The following is a 25,227-nucleotide window of genomic DNA, read 5'->3' as shown; positions in this document are numbered from 1 at the left end:
CGTGCTATCCGTCATAATGGGTTTAATGGTTAAATTAGGTACGATTTGTAATTGTAGTAATTTAATTTAATTAAATATAAAATATTAAATAACCTTTTATATAAGCAATGTTCGTTATTTCAATTGGCGCTTATCTCCTGAAGAAGTAATGGAAGATTTTATCATAAGATATTAGATATTTTGTAATTTCACATCTTAAACTTTACAATTGAACTATTTAGTAAATTTTTTTTTTTTAACAAAAAAGAATGAATCTCAGAAAGCTGATTGTATATGGATCAAAAATTACTCTTATACATTTATCAACTGGAAAATATTTATCTATTAAAGGAGTCAAATATGACTTTGGCTCAAATAACCAACAATATATGGTATTTGACAATATTTTTTTTTTTGCAATTATTCCATATTAAAAAAAAATTAATACTTTTTCAAAATTATAAAGGTTATTTGTAGTGATCTGGAAATAGATTCAGAAAATGATGTTTGGATTTTAGTTGAAACTAATGGTAAAGGTAAAAATGAAGTCGATCCAGTGCCTCTTAATAATATTGGGGGTCTTCACAAAAAACGTGATTGAGATTGAGATTGAGATTTCATATAGAATTTTCAATCTTAATATGTTAGTAAGATTGAAATTCTATACTAAATTTCAATCTCAATCTCAATCACGTTTTTTGTGAAGACCCCCATTATTGGATTTAAACATAAATCAACAGGATATTGTTTACATTCTCATAATACTAATAATGGGAAAGTCACACCAATATCAAAGTAACAACAAGGTATTGTTTAGTTGAATAAAGATAGGTATACTATTGTACATCTACTGTACTAACAATTTATAATTTTAATAATTAGTAACTTTACGTCCAGGCGAAATTGGTGTTGATGATGAATGGCTTATACGACGTTATAATCTAACCACTTCTTATGACACTGATCATTTAATGAATGGTGATATTATTGGTCTCTTCCATAACATAACTAACAAACCAGCACTATACAGTCATGCTGTCTTATTAGGTGATGGATCTCAAGAAGTTTCTTGTTTTGGGGATGGAAGTGAAAATAATAACAAGGTATCAAATATTCCATTCCAAATGCAATTATTTTTTGATTGAAATTTTTTTTTTTGCTTACTACTTTATTTGTTTCATAATAATGAATTTTTAGTAGCGTGTTGATTAGTTAATTGAATATGATTTTATGGAAGTTAATTGTATCAAGTATTTTAATTTTAAGAAATTAATTTTGTTTTTATTAATAAGTATATTTTACAAAATTCTGCATGTTATGTTATAATTAAGATCAATCTTTTTAAATTTAACTAATTAATTTAAAAATTTTCTTATTCGCGTAAAATATCTATAATTTGACGCAATATCGAGCTAAATGCAGTTTTTTTTTAGTATCATTTTAGAGTAGTGGAGAAATAACTAGAATTAGAATGTTTTGTATTAAAGGTTCCTCATGAATATAAATTTTTATTTTTAGTAGTTAAATTAATAAATTACGCAAATAATTTTCAGTTTATCTTTCATCAAAATATATCATGTTTTTATGTTATTCCATTAATTTGTAGTAGGCACCAAGTTAAATATTTTATTATTCCCAATGAAAGAAGTTGCACATTATTATTGAAGATCAACCGTATGACCGAAAAAATTATGTAATCTTTGTAAATATTTATAATAAAAAGAATTCTATTTAAATCAAATCTAGAGTCTGGATCCGTCCATCCGGATATCCACCCCACTCGGGTGATCATCAAAGAATATAACCTATGCACTTGTGACGTAAATAATAAGGTTATATCCTTTAATGATCACCCGAGTGGGGTGCGGACATCAAAATTTATCCTTTTAAATCCGCAAAAAAAAAAAAATTTTTTTCCTTGTAGTGCCGGCCCAAATTACGAAAATTGTAAATAACGCGACCTCTGATAATTCTGATAAATAGTTTAGCCCATTGGCGTAAGTGATGTTACACAAAATTTAAATTTAAGTTACAATAAAGTTTGTAATTCCGGCAGGCGTTATAGTCTTGGCCAGAATTACAACTAAACTTCTAAAAATCTGTCCATATCCAGATTAACCGGATATAAATCCTGAGGATAATCGTTAATTACGGACAAACTCTTTTTTATATAACGAAAAAAAAAATGGCCTGACCACAGCATATTTTTTTTATATAACAAAAAAAAATATGGCCTGACCAACCGTAATAGGAATAGTTTACATAAGCACATTCTGCAATACTATGCATGTCCATCGGCTTTTTAATTGCTATGTAATGCCATGTAATAATGAGCGCAATATTTGTTACAAATAATCCGTTCGCAAATTTAAATAAATCAAGGGGGTCTTTTTGTCGGGGTTTTTTTTTTAAAAAAAAATGGTATATCTCAACAAAGACATACTTTTCCTAATTTTTGAAGAATTAAAAAATGATAAAAAATCACTCTATTCGTGCCTTTTAGTTAACAGAACATGATGTGAAACAGCAATACCAATTTTATGGAAAAATCCTTTTATTAGAGATGATATTCCAAAGATTATTGCATTATTTAATGTAATAATTTCACATTTATCAAAAGAATCAAGAGATATTTTGAAAGATCAAGGAATTAATAATCTTATTACAAAAAAAACATATCAAAAACCTTTATTTAATTATATTTTTTTTTTTGGAAATATTTAGAATTATCATACTTAGAAAGTGTAATAATTTCTTCAAAAAAAGTTGAAGAATCAAAATTATCCATTATCAGTTATAAAAAATGAAATATTAAAAATATTTATTAATAGAAATACAAAATTAATTCACCTTTCTATTCCATATGATTTTGATAATCGATTACATCATATTTCGAGAGCCGAAAATTGCCCTTCAGAACTTCAATCCCTTCGTTGTTTTACCAAAGTTAATCAACATCATTTAGAAGGATTGGCTAAAATATGCAAAATCGATTAAAAAATTAAGTGTTAGAGTTTTTAACTGATGTGAATGATATTATTAAATTAATTGAAGTACAAAAAATCTAAATGACGTTAAGTTTGCCAGTATGATAGAAGATGAATCAATTTACAAAACTCTTGAAGAATCATTGATTAAACATGCAGATACTATTCAACATTTGAAAAATTGGATGGAAGCCTATTACAAGATTTCTTTCTCATCTTACAAATTTATTAAGTTTAGAATTTTACTTTATTGATGGTTATATTAAATGGAATGATTCGAATTATTTCGAAAATTTATCATTACCCGTTTAAAAATTTTTAAAAGTTGCAAAAGTTCCATCTAAAGTATTAGCGAAATTAATTGAAAATACGAAAGAAACTCTTTCAGAAATCAGCACATTTTATGATGATAAGATTCTTATTAAAACAATTTATCAAAATTGTCCAAATTTAAAATATCTTAAATTAACAATATTTTCCAATTTTAATACTCTTAATTCAGAAATTGAGAATTTATTTATTAATTGTAAACTCTTAAATGGATTAATTATTGAAATAGATTGAGGATAAAAATAATGAATTTAATTGGGATGAATTTTTTAAAATATTAATAAAATCATCATCAAATAATTTATTTAAATTTAAATTTTGTTTTTATTATAATACAATTAAATTAGAAGATATAAAATTATTTCTTGATAATTGGAAAGATAGAAATTCTTTATTATTAAAATTATATATTGGAAATTATTATTTTAAAGTGAAATTTAAGCATCAATTAGAAAATTTAATTAAAGATTATAAAAAAAAAGGTATAGTTAAAAATTATTATAGTCATATTGATGAGTTTGAATGGGATTTATAGTTGAATTTATTATAATTTAATTTATATAAAATAATATAATATTGATCTAATTGATTCACGAAAGTAGATACAATATTTTGTAACGTAAATTTTATTATATTATTATCGTTATTCTACTAATCATAATAAAGTTATTTTTCTTAAACCAATTTTAAAAAATAAAAAGCCATTAAATTCAAGTTCAGTCATTGATTTGAAATATTTAGACTATAAAATAAATTTTACTTAATATTTTTTTTTTACTATTTAATAGCTGTTACGCATTTTTTTTTCGGTTCCGGAATTATGGAATTATGATAATTTCGGTCAGGATCACCAGACACTATCTATTAAAGGAAAGATTTTCCTGATTTTTTTTTCTTTGATGCAAACTCGACCTAATTCTAGAAAAATTATTTTTTAATAGCCATTTTCACTAGGTGGTCACCATATTCATTGAACCGAAACAACTTTGATCTTTTGCCAGCTCTATGTGGAAGTTCCATTAAAACATAAATATGTTTTTTACCCACTGTGGAACTTTTGATTTCCTTGTGATTTTTTGCATGCTCAGAGACCTTGGATATCGAGTTTTTAAAGGTATTTTTTTTTTTGAATATTAAATTAATTTTATATTTGAAAAAATGAAGAAAAGATATAAGAAACATTATTATAGAATGAGTGTGAATTCATAAAGAAAATTAAGAAAATGAAGAAGAGAATCAAGAAATGAAGAAGAATTGAAGCAGGAGAATATTGGGGATAATATGGAAGGTAGTAAGAGAGATATAAATGTTTAAAATATGTAAGATTTGAAATAAGAAAATATTCAAAAAGTAGATGAAGTGGATGAAGGAGAAGAGAAAGATTTGAAAGAGAGAGATTTAAGGAAAGAAAAATAATTAATGGATATTTTAGGTGTAGAGGATGAAGAAAAGGTTGTTTTTTTTTGTTAATGAAATCTTTACATCGAATAAAGATAGTTCATTATTAACGTTATAGTGGGAATTAACGCGATTGTTTACACCCTCACGCAGTCACGCTTTTATTGTGATAGTAATACTGTTATCTAATATAAAATGACGTAATATCTCATGTGATTATTTCTGTGGCCAATATATTTTTATCTATGCGAATTTTTAATTATCTGTTATTTCAATTCATTAATCTTTTTTTCTTTTTGAACTTTATTTGTTCTTGCAAAAATATTTTCCCATTTTGTATTTCAGATGTGTCATTTTCCCAAGGTTCTTTATAATTATCAGTTATCACATATAATGGTGTTTTAATTACACATTCGATAAGCAATTTTAAATAAAATAAAAGATATAAAAATTAAATTATTTCATACACAAACATTTTCTTTTTTTTTAAAAAAAAAAAAATCCATTCATTGATCTTCAAATTCTTTTTCCACTTTCATTTCTCTTTTTCGTAACAACATTTTGAAATATCATTCGTTATTATCTTTTTTTTTTTAATTTCATTGTTTCAAATTTTACTAAAATATTAATTATTTCAGAAATTTTGAATTTTTTAATTCTTTTTTTCTGTTATATCCTTTTAAACTTAATTCATATTTCCGATTTCTTTAGAATTTTCATTTTGGTCGATCATTTGTCTATCTTTTCGTGAAATCAAAATTTTATTCCTATCTTTTCTTATTTAATTTTCTAATAAAAGATTTTCTTAATGGCTACCTGTGATTTTGTGTAAAAAGCTTCATGCTTAGCTATTTTATCAGATTCTTTTGTTAATTATTTCATCTTTTAACTATAATTTTCTCGTTAAAAAAAAAAGCCATCCCCGAAAGCGAATTTTTAGGTTTTAAAAAAACAAAACCGAAAAAGGGAAAATTTGAAATCAAACTTTTTGAAAAAAAAAGTCAAGTCAAGAAAAAGCCCAAAACGATGATGTAAGGTTACGCCCGTGATAAATCAATTTTTCAATTTTTTGCCATTAACAATCCTTTTTCTCAGAACCATATTTTCCGTCAAAAATATTGTTTTTACAATTTCAAAATTATAACCTTAATAAAATTCTCTCTTTTTGATCTTCGAATCTCCTTCTTAAAATGTAAATACTCCCCTCACTTAAAACTAAATATAGATTATATAAATCAGTTTAACAGTTAACACGTTACATTTGTAACGTCATACAATTTTAAACTACAATAATTTTATACGCTTATTTAAATATAATACTGCGCCCCATAATTATTGAATTTACTAGTTGAGTCACGGCATTACAATGATTAGTCATTAACCGTATATCACGCGTTTCACGTTATACAATTCAATTTATTTATGGGTTATTTAAACGTCAAAGAATATTTTTTAGTTATGTAGATACAAATTATATGTGTTGTTTATAAATTTATAAAATTTTATACATATGAAAAATTTTATATTCTATATTGGATATATATATAGTTATGGACATTTTATAAGAATGATCTTAATTTTTCGAGATTATATTTTGTCAAGATTGTGAGCGTTAGGTTTGTATTATAACGGGATTCTGATCATCAGGGTTTTGGACCGCACCCTTTTAAATTTCATACATGATTGACACTAGCATATCTATCCTGTAAAAAAAGTCGATCCATTTTTTTTATATTCCATCTTTTTCCTGTAAAAGGCTCATATTTCCGGAATTAATAACCTTATATCACGGAATTTATCAAATTATTTTCATTTTCCGTGGATGAATCCGTGAAAGGCTCATTTTACGGAGTTTTTAAAGATAATATAAATTCATTCTATTTTGAATTCTAATCGTTATTAACTTTCTTCCCTTACTAACCGAAAATGAATATATACTAATAAAATAAACAGTATTACTAAATGATCTTTCCAAATGTAGGATGATATGATAGTGGTGCACAATAACTACTTGTTAATAGAAAAGAGAATTTAGTATCATTTAATATAGAATCATTGACAATGCCTGAAAAAGTATAACGTAGTGGGTTTAAACATTATTTTTTAAGAAGTAAATGTGGGAAACACGCTACATGCTTTTTACAACAGCCTACCGCTGGCCGCTTGGTCATGTGTTCGTTCATAACTCCGCATAATCTTTCATAACTCTGGCCAAACCTGACAGGAAAATGTCCCGTCGGGAAGGGAAAACGTACCGACGTACCGTATCTGATCACTTTCTTTCAAACTTAGAATTTACAATAAAATCAGTGAATATTAAATTAAAAATAATAGAATTTTGACAAGAGTTCTTTTTGTTTCGTACAATGGTAAATCACTTCTGATCAGTAAGCAGATCGACCCATAATAAACCCATTTCGGATATTAAGGTTATTAAGGGGTAAATTTCAAAATAGGTTAGTATCACTCTTCACATAAAAAAAATATTGAATATAGGTTTTTTTATTCGAGTTTTAGCATTACTTACTCATATCCATTCTATTTTTGTTTTTTTTTAAAAATTTTTCGTAGTATTCGTAGTATTTCAGTTCTATCTAAACAAGACTCTTTGAAGGATCAATAGACAAATTATTAAATCATACAAATAATGGATGCCTTATATGATAATCTTTTCCTTATAATCCCAAATCCAAAATTTTACTGATGTATAAATAAACTAACAGAATCACAACTTCCCATGATAATTATTTTTTTTTAATTTCATTATACAAACAACTCATTAATCATGAAACTTATAGTTTTTATTATTGTATTATTTCTTATGTTCTTCAAAACTTTTGCTTTTGTATCTTATGGCCAATGTATCGGTAAGCTATCTAAAGAACAACTTTTTCTTTATTTATCCAAGATAGTTAATTTAATAATTAATTCTTTTTTTTTTTACACTTATGCTATTTTATTATAATAAAAAGATCATGGAAGTTGGTTAAAAGATTTTGAATTCCCTCAAGAAGGTGTGGCCGAAATAAAATTAATGCAACCATATGCTATACTAGATGATCCTAATCTTAACCCATGTTGTTTGCAACAGGGCGTAATGATTATTGAAAAATATGAGATTCATAAAGATGATGGCTCAACAGATCCAACTTTTGCTTTTACGGATGGTCGTACATGGGTAAATGGGTACAATGGGGATAATATCTTACAAAATGATGATTGTGATAGGGGTGGCTTTAAATGTGATCAACTTTATGAAGGTGATTTTGAATATACGCGACGTGACAATTTTGATGGCTCAAAATTAACTCTGGGAGAGAATCTTATAGTGAAAATTATTACATATGCTCATTGTTTTTATGGCACTGAAACAAATTGCTATGGTTCTTGCAAGATTTCATTCCAATCGAGATATTCGGTAAAAGACAATAATTTAACTTTATCAAATTAGATGTATAATTACTTAATTTTTGATAATTTGATTACAATTTATTATTATCATTTTTGACATCCTGATTCAACGAAATATGAAAATTATCATAATTATAAAAAGGCGATTTCTATTTGTACACGGGGTGTTCAAACACGGGTTTCCAAAAAAGTAAATTTTCTATGCTGATCATTTAATGTTGGGCAGAATTAAATTTAACGAAAACAGGAAAAAAAAAGAATTTGTAAAATAAATCAAAATTGGCATTCAAAATCAACTTTGACTCTTTAAGTAAACTTGCAGAACAGACAAAAATACACATACTGCATGTTCCTTTTAAAATTATATTTATTAAAATTTTTTTTTTTTTACATAACTTTTTAATAAAGTCACGTGATACGTGTATGAACACCCGTGTAAATTAAAAAATTTTCATATATATATATATCAATAAATTATAGGCTTTTTATTCATCTAATTAAAATTACATACTAATTATAATTTAGGCAAAAACCAACATTATTGAAATTGTTTGAACCTGTTAAATAATCATATACAGTCTAACCTCGATATACCGATATTTGATATACCGATATACTATTAAAAACTTGATATACCGATAAAATTTTATTTTCCCACTATATGTGAGGACATATAAATATCGGTATAACTTTGATATAACGATATTTTCTAAAAATTTTATATATGTCCCGACATATCGTTATATAAAGGTTTGACTGTATGCTCTTTTAATTTTATCACATAAAGTAATTTATTATTTAAAAAATGACTATATTTTTATTTTTATTATATTGTACAGAATATGTATTTTTTTTTTTACACCACTAAAAGGTTTGTTGACTGCCGATCGTATTAAAATAGAAAAAAAAATGTTGCGTAATTTAGAGATCTTAAAATCATGGGGACGAATTTCTTAAATTTAAATCGGCCCAGTCCCAGTCCAGTCCAGTCCGGTCCAGGTTGAAAAACCGATCTTTTTGGGACCGGACCAGATTAATCCAACCCTACACTACTTTAATCATTATTTTATTATTATTGTTTAATTTTTCTTATTATTTTTAGAATAAATCAATTTATAAATGTTTAAAAAATTTCTTCTTTTCATAAAATACTAAATGATATTCTACTTTCCTCAAAAAAAAAAAAAGAATTTTTTTATTAATGAAATATTTATTTATTATCATAAAAAAATTTTTTTTGATTTAACTGATTCTCCTAAATCATAATAATTCTATTATTGATAAATGTATTAATAAATATATTTTCCAATCTCTTATTACGTTTACTACTCAAAAAAAAATATGCATATTCAAAATCAACCCATGGAATTAACCTATGAGATTTTATGTTAACAATCTGTCATTATCAAGAAAAGCTTTTATTAAATTTAGAAATTATGGAGTTAATGAAGTTTTAATTACTTTAATGTCATCAGCACTGACTTGAAGATGAATATAAAAAAATTTTACATTGTTTATTTTGATTTCGCAAATTGGAGATGGTTTTATATTAATATGCATCATTTTGATAATTTATATTTAATAATTGGATAAGTTAAGAAAATCAAGATTTATTTAAATTACGAACTAAGAATTATATTTAAACACTGATGTTATAGTAATGAATATTTGAATATTTTACAATATTCTAAGTAAAAAAAAAAAGAATATATATATTTAATATTTGGATAAGTCATATAAAAAGAATTATTTAAATTACAAACTGAATTATAAAACTAACATAATATTAAAATTATTTTGCACGTATTTCTTTCAATAATTTCTCTAATTCCTCTAATTTATCTAGTTTTTCATCATAAGATTTTAATTTCTTCAATATTACCTCATTATTATTTTCTTTCAATAATTTCTCATGAGATTTTAATTGCTCCAATATTACCTCGTTATTATTTTCTTTCAATAATTTCTCATGAGATTTTAATTTCTCCATTATTGCCTCATTGTTAATAGGATCATAATTAATTTTAAGTTCTTTTAATAAATTATTCCGCATCTCTGTGAATTCCTTTGTATCCCATTCATCCTCTTTAATCAATCTTTGAACTTCTTCTCGAACCTTATCAGCATCGGCATAATAATGTCTTGAAAAATAAATTTGAATAATTAATAAAATTATAACATTAAATTTTTTTTAAAAGTAAAACTACATACATTACTTCAGGAAACCATGTTTTCCAACGTCTCTGACATGGAAATAGATAAAATAACTCAATCTCAGCCAAAATCTAAAAGTTGAGATATATTAGTATATTTACAGAAATGGAATGATTAATTATAATATTATTTACCTCTGCCTTTTGCATCAAATATGAGACTCTATTATTATCTTCTTCAATTGCATTGCTGAGTAATCCAATTAACAAGTTCATAAGATATATAACAATTAAAAGGGAAAATAAAACAATCAATACTGCAATTGATGGATTTTCTGTATATGTCCAATTGGATAATGCACTTGAATCACCTATTGATAAAAAGCATTGCTTAAAAATAATAGAAAATATTATGTATATTTACATAATTATGAAAAATTTAAATATACCTATTAAAAATAAATATGTAGCAAAAAGGGAAGTTTTAATATCCATAAACATGTTCGTATTTCCATCAGGAATTTGAATCATAAGTGGATTGGAATTTATATTTCCATTATTATCAATTTGACTATAACTAGGAGCTAAATTCCAAGGATTATTTTGATCATCATTATTATTTGTATTATATTGATCAAGTGAAAATTCAGATTTTGGTGATAATAAAATATAAAATGCATGTGCAAAACTTATTATAATAATGAATAAGAGTAATAAAAAAGAAAAAATCTTTTTTCCAACACTAATAATAATTGCAAAATATACACCAAAATATTCAAATGCTCTAAAAAATAACAAAAATTTTATATCCAAAAATAAGCATGAAAAAGAAAGCAATTGAATTAGATGCTTATTATTGTTCTTATCAATTGCTTGAAACCAATAAATAGAAGTGTAGATTGAAAGAACATAAGCAATTATATCTACAATATAAAAATATTATATAATTAATTTCATTTTCTTAAATATTGTAAAATAATTAAATTAAACATTTATATTTACCAAAAATATTCCAAAAATTCTTGAACCACTCAGTAATTTTATAAAAAAATTGACGAATTTCTAAAATTAGATGAATAAATCCAAGTATAATCGAAGCAATAAAAAGTTGTTGTCTAACTTCTTCATTAATATATTGCTGAGGAATTGTTGCAGCAGTAGTAAAGCATCCAAGCAAAGCCATAAATAAAATCCAAATCATTGCATAATAATATTTTCCATAAGCATTCCATTTAAAATCAATTAATGCTTCTCCATTCCATGTTTTATAAATATTTCTATTTATTGTTTCAGTAAATGGACTAGGTCGTGGTATAAATAATTCTGATTTCCAATTATAATCTCTTGAATAATTAACAAAATTAATATAAGGAATCATAAAAGTAATTGTTGGTGTCGTTGTTAAATTTATAAAGGATTCAAATAATTCAATTTTAGGTTTAGGATAGAAATAAATATGGGAAAATAATTCTTTTTCGTTAATAAAATTGCGTTTTGATAAAATATAAAATGTAGCCAAATAAAGAGGTCGAGTTATTATTATTATTAAATATAGAATAGAAAATTTAATAATCGCAAATATAATTTTCAATATTCTTGACAATAATGAATCAGAGTGGCAATGAAACATTTTATAATTGTATTTTGTCCATAAAGATAAATTAGCTATTTGAGGAGATTGAAAAAAAGAATAAAGATGGAAAATTTTATTTTGATGCTCTATACTATAAAAAGAAGAATCTATGATCATATTCGTTTCTGAGGAATATTTTAGAATATATTCTGGATAATATTTATCTAGTAATGGCATTGCAGAAGTGATAATTCCTAAAAATGGCTTATTGTTCATTAAATCCTCTTTAAAATAAGTCATGCATTTTTTATAAATTTCATCAATTAATTCTAACTTATGTTCTCTAATTGCAAATTCTAATAATTCAACTCCATATTTTAAAAGACTTGACTTATTATTTATTACAACTGAAACCCATCCATCTAATCTAAAACTATTCCAATTTGGTAACGGCAAAGTAGATTGTGAAAAACTAATTTTATAACTTAGAAAATTCAACAAAGTTATAAATTGGTTAAATTTGCTGTAAGTATATTTAGTAATTTCGAAATCCATAAAATAAAAATAGTTTAAAAAAATAGTTTTGTCTTTTTCACTAAAAGTATAAATAAGAATACCAAATGTTGTCAATATAACAATATCATTATTAAATAATGAGCTCGCAATTAGATAGGGATATTTATAAGGATGATTTTCAGTTCTCGTGCTAATTAATTCCCATTCAGTATCAATTTTTTTGAAAACTTCTAGTTCCATTTTATCATCATCAGCATATATTTTCCATTTAATCAAATTTTCAATTGATTCAATTAATTTTGTTTTATTTTCGTGTTTGGCATTTTGAAATAATGTAAATACAGTATTCATATATAGATAGTCATTTAAGAGTTTGTAAGTTTTCCTGTAATCATCATCACATTCAATAACTTTAGTTTTTGACATTTTTTCTTCAAATTTAGATTTCCAAACACGTCCATTTAGGATTCCAAACACAAACTTTGTTTGATCATCAGTTGGTTCATCAGTTGGTTCATCAGTTGATTCATCAGTTGGTTTGTCAGTTGGTTTGTCAAATAAAGTTTGATTAAACCTATTTTTGTATGTATTGTTCCAGCAATATTTAATTTCTTCATCTGGGGTATAATAGAATAAAGAAGGTAAAAGAAATAAACCAGTATGATTCATAAAATGATATAGTTGAATATCTAAATAAAAATAATGATTTAATATGAGTAATGATTAAAGTATAATAATTTTTTTTAAAAATGGTTACCATCATTTATATCCAAAGAAGCAATAGGAATTTCCAATTCGATTGAATAAACGATGATTTTATCATTGATTTTTAGAAAAATAAACTTTCCATTACTGAATATTCCGATATTTTTTGTTACAAACTAAAAAAAATAAAAAGTATTTAAATATATTTAATTATAATTTAACATCGATTGGTTTGAAAATAATATTATAATATTTATTACCTCATTCTCATCCTCATTATTACCAAATATTTTTACACCTCTCTCAGTATTAATATTCCATTCATAAATGTAATCATTTGAAAACAGGTAAACTTTATCATATTTTGATATACTAATTAATTCATAATCTTTGTGTATCCTGTAAAGTCTCTTACATTCCCATTTGTTATTTTTAGTTTGTGTGGAATAAATCCAAATAATTTTATATTCTTTAATAAGATTAACCATACTATATAAAATAAATTCACCTTTTAAATTAAAGGTACAATATATTGGAATAATTTGTCTACCAAAATTTAATACAATTTTTTTATCTTTATTATTTATATCGATTACTTAAAAAATATTAAAATAAGTATCAATTACCATAATTTAATAATTAGTACATAATCAAATAAGTAATTGTTATCGGTCATGTTGTAGATGATAACTGATTTACCACTAGGATTGCTATGTATATCATATGGCCGAAGGCCACATGATAGAGTAGCATCCTAGTGTAAATCAGTTATCATAAACATGACTGATAATAAAGTTATTGGATATGTATGACGTAAGCAACTGAGACCTTTTTCGCGTATCTTATTTATTATTTTATAATAAAGTGATCAAAATTTTGTATATCACTAATTATAAAGTGACCAAAATTTGTGTATTACTATTATAAAGTGATCAATAACATACGTGAAAAATGTCCAGTGCTTACATAGAACATATACAATAATTATTACTTACCAGTAATAGTTGTAGTAACATAATTATAACGATGGTTAGTAATACAAGTAATATAAGCAAGTTTCTTATCATCAGAAACGCATAAACTTTCGATTTCATATTTCTTATCTTCATTATCTTTATTATCTTCATTATCTTTATTATCTTCATTATCTTTATTATCTTCATTATCTTCATTATCTTCATTATTTTCATCAATTTCAACAGTTTGATCAAATTTAAGATGAAACTTATCAATATCTTTAACATTCCAACCGACAATTGAACGATCTTCTTTACTATAAGTAATAAGGTATTTTTCATTTGGTGATATTTCTATCATAGTAATAGGTTTGCCATTATGTCGTTCATATATTTTATCAACATCATTTTCATCAACATCGATTTTACCAAAATCTATTTTATCAACATCATCAACTTCATTTTTGTCAGGTTCATTGTAAATTTCGATTATTTCACTCATTTGGTAATCGTTTATGAATATATAAATTTATTACCAAAGAAATTATTTTTTTTTTATAGCGTCCAATTGCGATTATATAGTTTTTTTTTCATTTGGAACACGTGTAAATGTGCATGGTTGTACGTACATAAAAAAAGAATTTTTTTTTTACTATGAAAAGTTAATTGGGTTTTTTTACTTGAAACACATGCTTAAATCTGTACGTTAATTTCGCCTCCTGCATAAATAAAAATTTTTTTATTGTGAAAAGCTAATTAAGCTTTTTTATTGAAACTCTCATATTCATGGCTGTACGTAAAATTTCGCCCTCTGCATAAAAAAAAATTCTTTTTTTTTATTATGAAAAGTTAATTGAGCTTTTTTACTTGAAACACGTGTATAAATCTATATGTAAATTTTGCCTCATGCATAAAAAAAAAATTTTTTTTATTGTGAAAAGTTAATTAAGCTTTTTTTATTTTGAAACACATATATAAATATGCATGTCTATCGCCCCTTGCATAAAAAAAAAAAATTTTCTTATCATGAAAAGTTAAGTGAGAAATGATTAACTTTCGACATAATTAAAATTTTTTTTGTGCGTGATTGTACATATATATAAGGAAATTTCAAATAAATAAATTTAAAATAAACAGAAGTGCATAAAAACCTTACATAACTAGTAGTCTTGTTTTATTATTAAATTTTTTTGTTAATGATGATACTGATTGACGCAATCTTCTTTAAACATTCTATTTACTAAATCCTTGAAAAATATAGTTCATATTTCATAATTGACTTCAATTTGTTAAATTATTGTACATTAAAATGTATTAATTGAAATTAAGAAGTAGAATCGAACAACGGATTAGTGAGATCAATGAACTTTGAAATTAAAATGTCCTTCATTGGATTAAAATAAATTTTTATCTATACTTGGAATTTTGACTCCATTTACCGAATCTCTTAATTCTTGTTGAGATAATCTTTCCATAATATGCTAATTCTTTTTTAATATTAATGTTAAATAAATATGTTAAATCGGCAAAGGTTCGATCCTATTATTTAGTTAAGTCTATTCCGATGGTTCCCAAAGAACTATTCACTTTCTCATCCTGCTTGGAAAGCCATGATTTATCCGTATATTTTCATTATTTCTCCATGACCTTCGTAAAAATTCCGTGAAAATGATAAATTCACGGATATCCGTATGAAATTTTCCATGATGTAAGACTATAAATTCCATGAAAGGATTACATTCACAAAAAAAATATGGAAGCATAAAACCCAGGTCAGTATTTTTTACACGGTTAGAATTTTTTGTATTGTCTGCTTTTTATAATTTTTAATCTTGTTTGCAAATGATTCTTACCAATAACTTTTTTTTTAAAATTTGTAGCGCATTTCTTTATTAAATATAGGATAGATACCTAATTATAGAAATACCTATCTAGGAAACATACGTGCCAACACGATATGGTCCTATAACAAATCAATCTATCCTACCAAAACAAAGAATACAAAAACAAAAACACACAAACAAACCTATCATAAACCCTACAACCTCCCTAACTATCTGGATAAGATTACAAGCATTCTCCATTATACGGAAGTGGTTCCTAACCTGAACAAAATTCTCCACTTGTTCAGAAGATATTACACCGCTCTTCCAACGTCGAACACCTGCAACCCACTCAACCTATAAAAGCAACATTATTAGTCTATGTATTCTCAAGAAACTAAACTATTCGAAACACCATTGAACACGAAGCATATAGGTTAGATCGCAGCGCTCTCGTCAAGTTCAATTCCTTGAAAATTCGTAGGGAGATCCACCCTCAAAGAAACCTTTTAACTTTGCTTCTCGAAATTTTTTTTCATGCAAGCATGAGACTTGAGAATAAGGTTCCTCCATCATAGTCACTAACGTCACACCACGTGATTTACTGCGGAAATGGCTAATCCCACTTCGGGTAAATCTGTTGCCGTGGTTTTGTCCCACAGTAAATCACCTCATCTCTCATCAATCCGATTGGTTACTACTTTTGAAATCCATCCGCGTGCTAAATTTTTGCTGCGCCGACCGAAAAAAAAATTGTGACAAAAAATTCCCAAGAAGCCAAAAATCAAAAGCGTCCGAGCTACACTCCAATATCCAAAAGTAAGTTTTCTTTGTATTTCTCCGAGCCTCTGTTATCGCCTTCTGACAACACTTTATTGGAGCAACACCTCGCCCTACTTGGCCCTATTTTGGGTCGCCACCATATTGGCTGACGGAAAGAAATAGCATTTTGGAAGAGAAATTTGAAAACTACTAGTCCCCAAGTGAAACTTCTGCAAAAATGTTCTTAAAAGAGTGGATAAACAGTTGGTCATGTTGAAATGCGCCAAATAAAAACTTTCCTATATGCTTTTTGAACTGTGGACATGATGATCGGTGGAAAGAGTTCCCATTATTCACTATTATTTAAACTTCAATTATAATAGCTTTGCAACAAATAGCTGATATTAAAACTCTAAATGTTTCGGCATCACTAGGCCAACCAGAATTATAACAATAATATGATTTATTATTAATCGTCAATTTATTACTCAAATAATACGTCATAAAATTAATAATGATTAATAATTGGAATTATTTGATTAGATATAGTATTTTTTAGAAAAAGAAATGAGATTTATTAAAAGTGAATAAATAATACCTTGCAATTTTAGATTGATGTTTATTTTTTTGGTTTTTAATGAAGATTGCTATTTTGAATAAATGATGTTATGTTTGTACTATGTTTGTACTATTAATTTGCTTCTTGTTTGATTTTAACCAGGTATGAAGAATGAGATTTGGGTCAAGAGATAAAATAGTGATGTTAATTTGTTAATTGATCTTGTCTCATTTAAATACCAAGTAGTGACCTAGCATCACTCCAAAAAGTGATGGCTGGATTTATTTGCCGGTTACGCATGCCAGCTACATGTAATTTGGATCAATTGGATGTTCATTTTCGGTAGAATTGCAGGATTGAATGGCTTTAAAAAGTTATTGAACTTTATTTTTTTTACAAATAAATTTTAAAGAATTATTTTTTATATTTATAGTTTGGGAATTGCTAAACATCGCCTGGGTAATTGTCGCCTTGGGTCTTTGGTCACGTGGCAGATTTAATATCTTGATTGGCCACATGATCGCATCTCATTTTTAGTATAGGTTCATTTCCTCGGTTCTTTCGATATTTTTATTTCTAACCTACAATCTTACACTTTATTCTTACTAACTCTATTTCGTTATTTTTAGGTCCTTTAGTTCTTCCAGTTCTGCAATTAAGGTTCTGTTTTTCACTTTACGTTTCGTTTCTTACTCTTTTTTTTATGATTTTTTTTTTATTTTTTCTGTTTAATATTTTGTTTTTACTAATTTTTTTTTTTATTTTTTAGATATTTTAGTTTTTTGATTCTACAACTAATAAATGTATATTTTTTATTTTTTTTTTATTTCGTTTCTATCTTATATTTCGTTTCTTACTAACTACATTTTTTTTTACTTTATGGTTTTATTTTTTACTTGGTTTCCTATCATTACCCAACCTCCTATCATGATCATTTTTTTATTTTTTCTCTCATCATTTTTCACCTCCTATTACTTTTCATTATTCCATCCTTTCGTCTCCCATTATTTTCTATTACATCTTTTCATTTTCTATTGTCTCTTTTCTATCCTGCTTACTTCTCATTATTTTTTTTTGTCTCCCATCACTCCTTTTCGTCTCCCATCACTCCTCTTTGTCTCCCATCACTCCTTTTTATCTGCCATCACTCCTCTTCATCTTCCCATCAATTCTTTTCATCTCCTATTGCTCCTTTTCATCTCCCATCATGTCCTATTTCTCCTTTTTGTTCCCTTACTTCCCTATCACTTCTCATTACTCTTTTTTACTCCCTTTCATCTTCTATTACTTTCCATTACTCCATTGTTATCTCATTCTTTATTAGCATCTTTCTTCTTGATCATTGTAATTTACTTATCTTTTTATTTATTATTATTGTTTCTTTTATTTGTATCACTTCGTTAAAAATAAATACGGTGATTTTTTCTTTAAATAAGATTATTTTGAATAAATATGTTAGCAAAAAATTTTTTTTTTAAAAATATCTTTTACGATAAAATTTTAAGTTTAACCGATCAAAAATTAGCTAAGTTAAAAAAATCGGCCATCAGCCGATTAATAAATTTACTCTATATGTTGTATATCATGTGAAATATTTGAAAAAAAAACCCAGGCGATGATCGTTAAATATGAAGACATTTTTTAACCTTGGCTTATAACAATGAAATTAAAAAAATGATGATTATGACTTAAACTTATCAAACGCGATGATCGTGGCATAAATTCTAAGATGTAAAAATTTAAATTATTTCGTTTATTATTCTTTTTTTCTTTTAGTTTTCATAACAAATTGTTTTAGTTATCACAATTTTATTTCTTTCGTTTTATCACTGTTCTTTTCGTATTTTTTTTTTTCCTTAGATTTTATTACAAGAAAAAATGTATTTGTAACAGCCTGTTACATATCTTATTTGTAACATCCTTTTTTATTTTTTTTTAATAATAAATTTAATGTGTTTCACAAATAAAATTTTTATATGCAAAATTTAATTTGGAAAACTTTTACTTAATGTACTTAAGACAGTTTTATAGACAAAATTTTAAGTTATAAGCAGTTTCTTGAAATTTTTTAAAAAATTCTTTTGTCTTAGTTACACGACTGATCTTTTGTTTTTGTTTACATTACGCCTGATCTAAATTTTAATTGGATAAAATTGGGGTTGTTACAAATAAGACGCGTAACAGGCTTTTACAATTAGATTTATCCTTATTACAAAATATAAACAACTTTTTTCGATTTATTCCAAGTTTTCTTTCATTCTATTATAGTACAAACTGCTTTTTTTAATTTTATACGAACATTTTATATAAATATATGTATACATGTATGGCCAGATTTTTTTTTTGAGTATAAAATATTGTTCATTTCGTGATGGAACAAAATTATTAACCTTATAAATTTGATTTAATATATAAATAAATAACAATTGCATTTTACAGAAAGATAGTAAGTTTTTAACAGCTGTTACGATGCCAATATAAAATTAGTATTGAAAAATCCGAGATTACCGGAAATAATATCAAATAAGTGATATTTATCCAATCAAATATATTACACGTGACTTATCGAGTGAAGTCAAACTGTCAAAGCTAATTTTTTTTTTTTGAAAAAAATAAATAGATCACACTAATTTTATTTAAAGCCCTGAATTTTCACATCATTTGTTACACTGATGTTAAAAACTTTTTAAATAATTCTTAAATTCGTGTTATTTTAGTAAGATAGATAGTAGATAGATATATTGAGGACGTTTATATTAACAAACCAACTCTGTCTTAATATTAAAGTTAAATTTATAGATATGATAAGTAATAAAATTTTTACGATATTTTAATATATCTCTTTTTTTTTACAAATTTTGCTTATCCTATCTAGTTGTTCTAAAGAAATTTTATAACAAGATTTCAACATGTTAGTAAAATTTATTAGATATGGCCTTTAATTTTTAATAATAATAATTTTAGAATCAATCTTAGTTAACTTTATTTTACAAATTTTATAATAACAAAAATATTCATATTTTTTATTTAGTTTATTTTTGGAAAAATAAATAATTAATTAATTTGGCTAATATTAAATCCATTTTGTAGCAATATTATCTTTAGATTTAACTCAATATCATAGAAAAACAAGAAAAAGAATTTTTTAAAATAAATTAAGAAAAGAATTTTTTAAAAAATAAAACGATTTTCTTTTTAAAAGAAATACGTTTATAATATTACCAATAATATGTTCAGATGGCTCATCCGGTCATTTAAAGGTTTGAATTTTAACATAACGTTTAATCTGTAGCTGGAGATGCAGGTTCCTCAGCATCTTGGTCCTCCTCATAATCAAGTTCGCTAGGAACTAGGTAATAATCTGGAATTCGGTCATTGAATTCCTTATAGGTCCACATGCCAAAAAACTTCCTGATGACTGATAATGATAGTAAAATATTGAAATATGGAACTTAAATTTGCTAACAAATTTAACAAATTGCAAATAAAAAGAAAATATATAATTAAACAAATAAACCTTATTTTAATACTTGTTTATATACTTGAATTAATAATATTTATTATAAAAATTATGAAAGTATATAATATAAATAATTTTTGTAACAGACAAGAATAAATAACAGAATTGTTAATCTTTAATTACACATGATTCAAAACACTCAGTTTCTGATTGAACTATAATTTCAGTAAGTTTGCGACTTGTATAGTATGCTTGTGAATGAGATTGTATAATAGAAGTATTTGATTGATCTTGTACTTGTGGATGAGATTGCATAATAGAAGTATTTGCTTGTTCTAGTACTAAAGTTTTGTCCGCTTCAATAAATTCAAGCATCTCACTTCTTAATTGATTATCAATATTAGATACTTCATATTTATCATTTACATCTCCATTTACTTCATAGTATTCATTAATACATTTAATCCATTCAGATATAATATTTTCAAGCATTATTATGGTTGGTCTATTAGAAGGATCTGAATCCCAACATTTTTTCATTAAATCTATATAGCATTTTGGAGTATTTTTTATAATTTCAGGACGTTTTCCTTCTTTACAAATACTCAAAATAAGGTCATGATCATGTGCTTCATGCTTAAATGGGAAATTACCTGATGTAAACTCCCACATTATTATTGAAAAACTATAAATATCACTTGCTTTTGTATAAGGATTTCTTCTTAATATTTCTGGTGCCATATAAGGCAAAATTCCATAAATTTCATTATCATCATTATCAGAATCTTGTAAATCATTTATAGGCTTACATAACCCTAAATCAATAATAAATAACTCATTGTAATTTTCTGACATTAAAATATTACCATCATGAAAGTCACCATGTGTTAAATTTGATTCATGAATTACTTTAAGCCCTAGTACAATTTTTTTCAATAATTGTAACTTGTCTTGCCACTTAAATTTTATTATATCAGATAAACATTTTCTTAAACTCCCTTTTTTTGCATAACTCATTACTATACTATAATTTAAATTATTTGGTTCTTGGGTAATTCCAAAAAATTGAATAAATTTTGAAAATGATTTTTTCTGACAATTATAATGATATTTCCACTGCATAAATAATAAAAGGATTATTAAATTTTTGCAAAAGAAAGTAAAATTTGCAATTTGCTATTAAATATAAAGATATTATACCTCATCCAAAAATTTACTACTTAAACTTGATGAATTATTAAGTGTTTTAAGAACAACATCATAATCTGTTTGTCTATTCCATTGTTGTTCGTCAAAATTCCAATTAAAAATAGGTCCATCTAACCAGATAGCTTTATAAATTTCACCAAATCCTCCTTTATCATGATAATTAATATTTGATAATTTGTTATAAGGTATCCACTCTAAAATTTCGTAACTATTTTTAGCATTCAGTTGTGCTTCTTGAATAAATTTATCAATAACTTTATTATTACTTGTCCACTTTGAAAAATCTTGTTGAAATCGTTTAGTACTACATTGTTGGCACCACTGGTAATCAATATATGGTTGTTTACATTCACTACATAATTCAACTTCATTTTCAAAACCTATTTTGCTACTTTCTATTACTTTTTGATGCCAATAAAAGGCTTTTTCTAAATTCTTTTTTGTACCTTCTCCATTATTATAGCATTCTGCAATATTATACATTGCGTCAGTGTAACCAATTTCTGCTGCTCTTTGGTGCCAATAAAAGGCATTTTCTAAATTCTTTTCTGTTCCTTCCCCATTTTTATAACATATTGCTAAATTAAACATTGCCCTTTCATCACCATATTCTACTGCTTTTTTATACCAATAAAAGGCTTTTTCTAAATTCTTTTCTGTTCCATTTCCATTATTATAACAAACAGCTAAATTAAACACTGCACCTTCATCACCATTTTCTACTGCTTTATGATACCAATGAAAAGCATTTTCTAAATTCTTTTCTGTAATTTCATAAAATCTGGCTAAATTAAACATTGCACCTTCTTCACCATTTTCTGCTGCTCTTTGATACCAATAAATGGCTTTTTCTAAATCCTTTTCTGTTCCTTTTCCATTATGATAAATATTAGCTAAATTATTCATTGCTGTTCTTGCACCATTTTCTGCTGCTTTTTGATACCAATAAAAGGCTTTTTCTAAATTCTTTTCTATTTCTTCTCCATTTTTATAAAATATGGCTAAATTAAACATTGCATCTTTATCACCATTTTCTGCTGCTTTTTGATACCAATAAAAGGCTTTTTCTAAATTCTTTTCTGTTCCTTCTCCATATTCATAACATAAGGCAAAATTAAACATTGCATCGGTATTATCATTTTCTGCTGCTCTTTGATACCAATGAAATGCTTTTTCTAAATTCTTTTCTATTCCTTCTCCATTTTTATAACATACGGCTAAATTAAACATTGCTTCAATATGATCTTTTTCTATTGCTTTTCGATACCAATAAATGGTCTTTTCTAAATTCTTTTCTGTTCCTTCTCCATTTGCATAACATAAGGCAATATTAAACATTGCATCAGTGTGATCATTTTCTGCCGCCCTTTGATACAAATGAAAGGCTTCTTCTAAATTCTTTTCTATTCCTTCTCCATTTTTATAACATACAGCTAAATTAAACATTGCTTCAATATGATCTTTTTCTATTGCTTTTTGATACCAATAAATGGCCTTTTTTAAATTCTCTTCTGTTCCTTCTCCATTTTCATAACATACAGCTAGATTATTCATTGCTTCTTTTACCCCGTTTTCTGCTGCTTTTTGATACCAATAAAAGGGTTTTTCGAAATTTTTGTCTGTTCCTTCTCCATTTTCATAACATATGCCCAAATAAAGCATTGCATAATTATCTCCATTCTCTGCTGCCATTTTATACCAATAAAAGGCTTTTTCTAAATTCTTTTCTGTTCCTTCTCCGTAATAATAACTATTAGCTAAGTCAAATATTGCATCTTTATCACCATTTTCTACTGCTGTTTGAAACCAATAAAAGGCTTTTTCTAAATTCTTTTCTGTTCCTTCTCCATAAAAATAACATATGGCCAAACAAAATATTGCATCTGTATCACCATTTTCTACTGCTTTTTGATACCAATAAAAGGCTTTTTCTAAATTCTTTTCGGTTCCTTCTCCATAATAATAACTATTAGCTAAACTAAATATTGCATCTTTATTACCATTGTCTACTGCTTTTTGATACCAATAAAAGGCTTTTTCAAAATTTTTGTCTGTTCCTTCTCCATTTTTATATTTATTGGCTAAATTTAATATTACCATTTTATCTCCATTTTCCGCTAATTTTTCCAAAGAATTAATACATTCTTTACACCATAATTCTTTGATAAAAGGTTTATTGCAATATAAACAAATTTCATTATTATTTACTATATCAGTATCTTTGTCTGAGATTTTTAAATTATTTAAATTAGTTTCCATTTAGTTATTTTAGAAAGTTATTTTATTTAAAAAAAATTTTTTTTTTTTTTTGACAAATTTTAGTTTTTTTTTTATATTTTATACATGATGTGAATGAATTACTAAAAAGGAATACTTTAACCAAAAATAGAAGGTACAATAAAAATTTTTTCGGACTACATTTTTCCAGTGCACTGATCTGCATTGAGCTAAAATAACTATATTAATAAACAATGATATCTTTTCTTTTTTAATATAAATACCAAAAGGACGCAAATCATAATTTTTTGGTGAAATCCAATATTCCCCAACTCTAGTTTAAAAAGTTATCGCTGACCCAATTCAGTAGTTAAAAATTTTTTAGGAAGAAAAGGTAGTTGATGATATTAAATCATATTCAAGAAGAATAACTTTTCCACGCACTTGGAAGTAGGGATGAAATTCGATTTGTTGGTTCTAATTCGATTCTATATCAGCTATAATAAATAAATATATGCTACATACAGTACATCAAATTTAAGATACAAGTAGAGCATGTGATGATGATCAACCAGAAAAATTTTGATTGGCCTTCAAATGATGGTATGGTGATCGTCAAATGACTCAATTTGAGTAGTTGGTTCCGTAAATTTTCTAAAATTGATTTTACATATACGTCTTTACTAAGAAATGTTAATATGATCTGAAAAAAAAAATTCGTAATAAATTCGTAAATGACTACTGAAATATTTTTACAAATGCTGTAAACAAAAAAGTTCTAAAAAATATTTTACAATTTGACCATTGGACTGCCTATCAATGCTTATTATAAAGTTAAAATACCGTAAAGTCCCGAATATAAGCACCTCCCGAATATAAGTACCCTAATTTATATTTTACCCGAATATAAGCACCCTTTTGAAAAATTTGTAAAAAAATAAATTTCCGATATGCATATATTGATTATATGGTAATTTTATTGAAATTAAAGCATAAATGTCATAGAATTATCAAAATTATATATAAAACGTTTGTAAAAAAATAAATGCGAAACTAATAATAATCCCTATTACAATTTTACAAAGTATCATCAATATCCGAAATTTCTAATTCTTCATGATCACTATCTAACGAATCTGTTATACCACAACTTACAAAAGAATTAATTATGGTCTCGTTAGATATATTT

At 25.5% G+C, this 25,227-nt stretch overlaps 5 protein-coding genes across 5 annotated transcripts; 2 read left to right on the top strand and 3 right to left on the bottom strand.

Moving 5' to 3' along the window:
* Positions 1-248: 248 nt before the first annotated feature.
* OCT59_011755 (uncharacterized protein) lies at positions 249-1,124 on the top strand (the record flags this gene model as incomplete). The annotated part of the gene is made up of 3 exons (XM_066133988.1): positions 249-371; positions 446-515; positions 862-1,124. The coding sequence occupies 3 exons, from the start codon at positions 249-251 to the stop codon at positions 1,122-1,124; spliced, it is 456 nt and encodes a 151-aa protein (XP_065989297.1).
* Positions 1,125-7,479: 6,355 nt separating this feature from the next.
* On the top strand, positions 7,480-8,145 carry OCT59_011754 (uncharacterized protein; the record flags this gene model as incomplete). Its single annotated transcript, XM_025330350.2, has 2 exons — positions 7,480-7,561; positions 7,667-8,145. 2 exons carry the CDS (start codon positions 7,480-7,482, stop codon positions 8,143-8,145), a joined length of 561 nt encoding a protein of 186 aa, XP_025179102.1.
* Positions 8,146-9,897: 1,752 nt separating this feature from the next.
* On the bottom strand, positions 9,898-10,468 carry OCT59_011753 (uncharacterized protein; the record flags this gene model as incomplete). Its single annotated transcript, XM_066133987.1, has 3 exons — positions 9,898-10,246; positions 10,317-10,390; positions 10,454-10,468. 3 exons carry the CDS (start codon positions 10,466-10,468, stop codon positions 9,898-9,900), a joined length of 438 nt encoding a protein of 145 aa, XP_065989296.1.
* Positions 10,469-12,334: 1,866 nt separating this feature from the next.
* Positions 12,335-14,510, bottom strand: OCT59_011752 (uncharacterized protein; the record flags this gene model as incomplete). The annotated part of the gene is made up of 5 exons (XM_066133986.1): positions 12,335-12,354; positions 12,449-13,036; positions 13,105-13,228; positions 13,313-13,560; positions 14,048-14,510. 5 exons carry the CDS (start codon positions 14,508-14,510, stop codon positions 12,335-12,337), a joined length of 1,443 nt encoding a protein of 480 aa, XP_065989295.1.
* Positions 14,511-20,780: 6,270 nt separating this feature from the next.
* OCT59_011751 (uncharacterized protein) lies at positions 20,781-24,080 on the bottom strand (the record flags this gene model as incomplete). Its single annotated transcript, XM_066133985.1, has 4 exons — positions 20,781-21,157; positions 21,266-21,728; positions 21,813-21,967; positions 22,088-24,080. The coding sequence occupies 4 exons, from the start codon at positions 24,078-24,080 to the stop codon at positions 20,781-20,783; spliced, it is 2,988 nt and encodes a 995-aa protein (XP_065989294.1).
* Between the last annotated feature and the right edge of the window lie 1,147 nt (positions 24,081-25,227).

The sequence above is a fragment of the Rhizophagus irregularis genome, chromosome 2, assembly GCF_026210795.1.
Source record: "Rhizophagus irregularis chromosome 2, complete sequence".
Lineage (NCBI taxonomy): Eukaryota > Fungi > Glomeromycota > Glomeromycetes > Glomerales > Glomeraceae > Rhizophagus > Rhizophagus irregularis.
This window is presented reverse-complemented; position numbering and strand designations above follow the sequence as displayed.